The sequence below is a fragment of the Musa acuminata genome, chromosome BXJ1-4, assembly GCF_036884655.1.
Source record: "Musa acuminata AAA Group cultivar baxijiao chromosome BXJ1-4, Cavendish_Baxijiao_AAA, whole genome shotgun sequence".
Taxonomy (NCBI): Eukaryota; Viridiplantae; Streptophyta; class Magnoliopsida; order Zingiberales; family Musaceae; genus Musa; species Musa acuminata.
The window spans coordinates 20,453,528-20,459,527 of NC_088330.1; the positions used below are offsets into that span (position 1 = coordinate 20,453,528).

General features: G+C 55.3%; 1 protein-coding gene across 1 annotated transcript; it reads left to right on the top strand.

Annotated features, from left to right (window-relative positions):
* Positions 1-5,142: 5,142 nt before the first annotated feature.
* On the top strand, positions 5,143-5,487 carry LOC135672100 (uncharacterized). Its single transcript, XM_065180554.1, has one exon. The coding sequence runs from the start codon at positions 5,143-5,145 to the stop codon at positions 5,485-5,487; it is 345 nt and encodes a 114-aa protein (XP_065036626.1).
* The last annotated feature ends 513 nt before the right edge of the window (positions 5,488-6,000 follow it).

Below are 6,000 nucleotides of genomic sequence, written 5' to 3' on the forward strand. Positions count from 1 at the left end.
GGACAATAATGGCGATGGGACACGGGCTAATGTCAGCTGCGCTCGGATGACGCCTCGAGCCTCGGCGAACCTGACAACACCTGATCGAGGCAAACCAGGACGACGACCGAGGCATGCCCGACCTGACCTGTGTGCAGGGACAAAGGCGGAGCGCCTCCCACCTCGTGCCTAGGCGAGGAGTTCCCTTCCAGAGGAAACGACCGTCCCGTCGCGATCGGACCACCGCAGTCGGCCACCTCAACAGTCTCAAGGGTCGCTCAGGAAGATCCCCCATCATTCGGACCCGAACCCGGCTGCGTCGGCCCCGAGGCCACGGCTCAAGGTTGTTCCCCACAACATTTTGGCGCTAGAAGGAGGGCCTGAATGTCGAGGGATCGACAAATTGACACAAACGAACCCGCAACCGAGAGGTCGCACCTGATCGGGGCTCCGAGGGAACACCCCCCCCCGTATGGAGAACCTTGAGATGAACACCCTGCCTCGACCTCAGAGCGTTATTGGCGGATATTCAATGACCCAGTCTTGACGCTACCTGACGGTGCCCCATCCGACCCGTCGCCCGTGTCGTATGAAGCTTTCCAGGACCTCGCTCATCAAGTCCAAACTCTAACGGGGATGGTGCAGACCATCATCCCACTCGTCTCTCACCCGGCGCACCCGCCTACGATCCAACCACTGCGGCAGCAGGAGCCATCCGCTCGGGCCCAAACGCCACTTCCGGAGCTCCCTCCATTGCCTCGTGTCCGGTCGGCCCCCCCTGAGGATCGGGCGATGGGATACCCGAGCAGCCGCCCAAAACCCGAGGCGTTATCTTCAGACTCAATAGACTCCCTACGAGCCCAACTGCGCTCTGTTAATCAGCAGCTCGACGAAGTGCAGAAGAAGGTTCATAGGTCAAAAGGAGAGCTCGGGGCGGACACACGCCAAGGGTCCCTGTTCGTACCCGAGATATAGGATCAAATAGTTCTCGTGAGCTTCCGGCTCCCCTCTCTTGATGCATATGACAGTGCCACCGATCCGTCGGACCATGTAGCCGCTTTCCGTGCCCAAATGTCGCTGTATGGAACCTCGGACGCTTTGATGTGCAAGGCGTTCCCCACGACTCTAAAAGGCCCAGCCCACGCATGGTATAGCGGCCTGAAGACCAGGTCGATCGCCTCCTTTGATCAGCTCGTCAAAGACTTCGAGCTTAACTTCCTAGCCTACGCCCGGCCAAAGCCGTTCGTGGCACTGCTCCTCGGTCTAAACCAAAGGGAGGACGAGCCCCTCTCCTACTTTGTGAATCGCTTTACTACGCATATCCGAGGGTTGTCGGACGCTCATCCCTCTCTGTTGATGCAGGCATTCATGATAGGCTTGCGGCCTTCCAAATTCTTCTGGTCCTTGGTGGAACAACCCCCCACCGCGGTCCCGGAGATGCTCCAGCGGGCGAACCAATTCATTGCGGCGGAGGTCTGGATGACCGGGAAGTGGGAGGAGCACAAAAGGGTCAGGGCGGAGCCGTCCCACAGGCAACAGTCTATCGCACCGAGGCGTAGATTGTATCATCCCGACCCGCTAGCATTGACATCTCAACTCCCCTCCTCGAGTGAGTCCCGAACAGATATATTTCTCTAGATAAGAGACAAAGGGTTGCTCAGAAACCCTAACCCGATGAGAAATTCGCGGGAACTCGCGGATCGGTCGAAGTACTGCTGCTTCCATCGGCAAAGCGGGCACGACACTTAGGAGTGTCGCGAATTGAAGCGATAGAATGAGGAGCTCATCCGTAAAGGGCACCTCGGTCGGTACCTCCAGCAAAACAAGGGGCTTTCCCCCCACCCAAAGGGTCCCTTCGAGCGTCAGATCAACGTGATCACTGGCGGCCCAACGGTCGGGGGGAACAGTATGTCCGGACGGAAGGTATACGCCCAGGCCGCCTCGGCCGAGGCTACCAGACGTGGACCCGACCCTGAGGTCACGTTTCCCACCGAAGGGGCCGGGCGATCCGAACATGATGACACACTTGTCATAACGGCCAGGATCGCCAACGCTCAAGTAAGGAGGATCATGATCGACACAGGAAGCTCGGCCGACGTACTTTATTTCAATGCCTTCCAGAAGCTTGGGTTAGCTAGAGAAGCTTTGGAGCTGATGACCTCAGCGCTCACCGGGTTCATCGGCGATTCAATTTCGCCGTTGGGAGCGGTCACTTTGCCCCTAACCTTGGGAACACCACCAAAATTGAAGACGGTGATGTCTATATTCTTAGTGGTTGACCTCCCCACTGCATACAACGCCATCCTTGGTCGCCCAACCCTCAACAAAGTCAGAGCTGTGGTCTCCACTTACCACCAAATGGTGAAGTTCCCGACCCATGTCGGGGTCGGCGAAGCCTGGGGAAGCCCCCGAGAGTCTAGGTGGTGTTACTTGATGGCAGTATCACTACACAAAAGGGCCAGGGATGAGCAACCCCTCGGGGATCCCCGGGAAACAAAGAGACCGACTCAGCATCCCGAGCCAATGGAGCCCACTCGCGACGTACCGCTACTGGAAGGACACCCAGACTGGATGGTCAAAATCGGGTCTGAACCCAACAAGCGAGAACGGGATCAGCTTGTCGGCTTCCTATAGGAGAACGCCGACGTCTTCGCTTGGTCGCTATCTGACCTGATGGGCGTCGACCCAAGGATTGCCCAACATTACCTGAACATTTCGCCCGATGCCCGACCGATAAAGCAGAAGCCCCGACGTCAAGCTCTCGATAGACAACGAGCTATCCGTGAAGAGGTGGAGCGGCTTTTGGCATCAGGCTTCATAGAAGAAGTCAAATACCCGTGATGGCTGTCCAATGTAGTCCTTGTGAGGAAGTCTAATGGGAGCTGTTGAATTTGTGTTAACTACACCAGTCTCAATCATGCATACCCGAAAGATTGCAACCCCCTCCCGAGGATCGACCAGTTGGTCGATGCAACCGTTGGGCATGCTCGCCTTTCGTTTATGGACGCCTTCTCCAGCTACAACCAGATCAGAATGGCGCCCGAGGACCAAGAGCACACGGCCTTCCTCACTGACCAGGGGGTATATTTTTACAAGGTTATGCCATTTGGGCTGAAGAATGCAGGTGCAACCTATCAAAGAACCGTCAACAAGATATTCGCCCACCAGATCGGGCGGAACATGGAAGTCTACGTCGACGACATGATCGTGAAGAGCCGCACGACGGCAGACCACCTGGCTGACTTGGCCGAAACGTTTGCCACATTGCGGAAATGCGACCTACGACTCAACCCGGCAAAATGCATTTTTGGCGTCAGCTCGGGAAGGTTTCTCGGGTTCATCGTACATGAGAGGGGAATCGACGCCAACCCAGAAAAGGTCTAGGTGATCATCGGTATGCAAACACCTCGGACGATCAAGGACTTGCAACGGCTCAATGAGAGACTTGCCGCCCTATCTCAGTTTCTTTCCCGATCAGGTGATCACTGCCTTCCCTTCTTCCGGGCTCTAAAGAACCCAAAGAACTTCCAATGGACGCCAGAATGCAATGAAGCCTTCGAACGAGTAAAACAACACCTAGCTAGCCTTCCCCGCCTTGCTTCGGTCTCTCCTGGGGAGAAGCTCAGTATCTACCTGGCTGCCTCCCGACACGCAATTAGCTCCGTCCTGACCAAGGAAGCCTCTGGTGAGTAGCAACCTGTCTACTATATCAGCCATGTCCTAAATGGGCCTGAGGAGTGATACTCGCCAATCGAAAAGCAGGCTCTAGCACTCATATTGACAGCTCGAAAGCTACGCCCCTACTTCCAAGCTCATTCGATCGAGGTAATCACCGATCAACCGCTCTGACAAGTTTTATCTAAGTTCGATGTTGCAGGCCGCCTCCTCAAGTGGTCGTTAGAGCTCGGCGAATTTGACATACGATACGTACCGAGGACCGCCATCAAAGCTCAATCGGTGGCCGACTTCATCTCAGAGCTGGCCCAGGTTGAAGATAAGGATCCTGAGCAGGTCAGAGAAGGGTGGGTCCTGCATGTAGACGGATCGACCGACTCGAAGGGTGCGGGCGCGGGGCTGGTGTTGGTAGCCCCCAACGGACGCTCCTTCGAACGTTCCCTCCGCTTCGGGTTTCAAGCCACCAACAACGAGGTCGAATATGAGGCACTCCTGGCAGGACTCAGGCTGGCCCTCGAGATGCAGGTGAACGCCATCCACGTCCTCACCGATTCGCAGCTGGTAGTCGAGCAACTCAACGGTGAGTACGAGGCCATGAAACCAACCATGGCAAAGTACCTGACGGAGGTAAAAAGCCTAGCCTCCGGCTTCTCTCACTTTACGATATCTAGGGTGCCGAGGAGTCAAAATGAGCGAGCCGATGGGCTGGCTAAACTAGCCTCAAGATCGGACCCCGAAGCCCAGCCCGAGATCAAAGAGCTCCCTTTTCGCACTATCTTGATCTCAGCTGTGTCTTCGACTAACGTGCAAACTACATGGGTACAGGAGATGCTACACTTCAAGCGGGACGGGATCCTCCCCGCCGACGAGGCCACGGCTCGGCGCATGCACCGTATGCAGGCGTGGTACTCCGAGGTGAACGGACGGCTCTATAAGTGATCTTTCTCACATCCTCTCCTGCGGTGCCTCGAACCCGAAAAAGCCCAAACAGTCCTGACCGAGGTCATCGAAGGGATTTGCGGAGAACACATTGCTGGGCAGACCCTAGTGTACAAGATCCTTCGCCAAGGGTACTATTGGCCCACCATGTCCCGAGACGCGAGAGCTTACGTACAACGATGCGGCCCGTGCCAGAGGCACGCTCGAACCCCCTGGCAGCCCGCGGTTCCGCTCTCCCCCATCGACTGTGCGTGGCCATTCGCACAATGGGGATTGGACCTCCTCGGACCTTTTCCACCAGCCTCGGGGCAGCGGAGATACATCGTCGTAGGAGTGGACTATTTCACGAAGTGGGTTGAAGCTGAGCCGCTAGCGACAATCACGGAACATCAGGTAGAAAAATTCATATGGAAAAATATAGTGACTCATTTTGGCCTGCCCAGGACTATCATCACGGACAATGGGGCCCAGTTCACTAGCGTGTGATTCCAACAGTTCTGCACGAACTACAGGATTCAGCTAAGGTTTAGCTCGGTGGCACATCCCCAGATGAACGGCCTGGCCAAGGTGACCAACCGATCTATTCTGGACGGTCTCAGAAGAAGAGTGTCCGTGGCCCGATCAGCTTGGGTGGACGAGCTCCCAAGCATCTTATGGTCCTTGCGAACCACCTCCAAAACTGCGACTGCAGAATCTCCCTACAGCCTCGTGTTCGGCACCGAGGCCGTCCTACCCCCCGAGGTGGTTTTCCCTACCCCTCGGATCAAAAGCTATGAGGAGAAGATGTCGATCCATGGACTACGAGCTTGTCTCGATCTACTCGAAGAAAAGCGCGCTGATGCACATTTAAAAGACCTCTCCTACAAGAGGGTTGTCGCTAGAATCTACAACTAGAGGGTGCGGCCCCGACCAATTAAATTAGGCGACCTGGTCTTGTCAAGACCCGAGTCTGATGAGCTAACTGGCCAATAACTCCATTTTGGTCCTTCAACCATGGACCAAAATGCTTAAGCGGGAGTTAACATAGTACACTCATCAGGCCCCTATAAGCTAATCATACACATTGCCCACTTCCGATGTGGGACTAATGGGATGTTACACTATCCCCAACTCAATTAGCTTGACGTCCTCGTCAAGGCCCGACATAACCCAGATCGAACCCTAGCATAGTGCATGTGAGGTTTAACTCAGTGGTGGCTCCACGCCGTGATGAGTTCTCGACTCCATCCACGGGTAGCCCTTTCCTACTCGAGCCCTCTCACCCTGCCCAAATGCTAGGTCGCTCTGATACCAAATGTCATTTCATTCATAACATATTTGGTTCATAACAAATGGAGCATAGAGTAATCGGATCATATCAATAGCGTACGAGATGATCCGGAGCATATTAATGGCAAACAGGACATT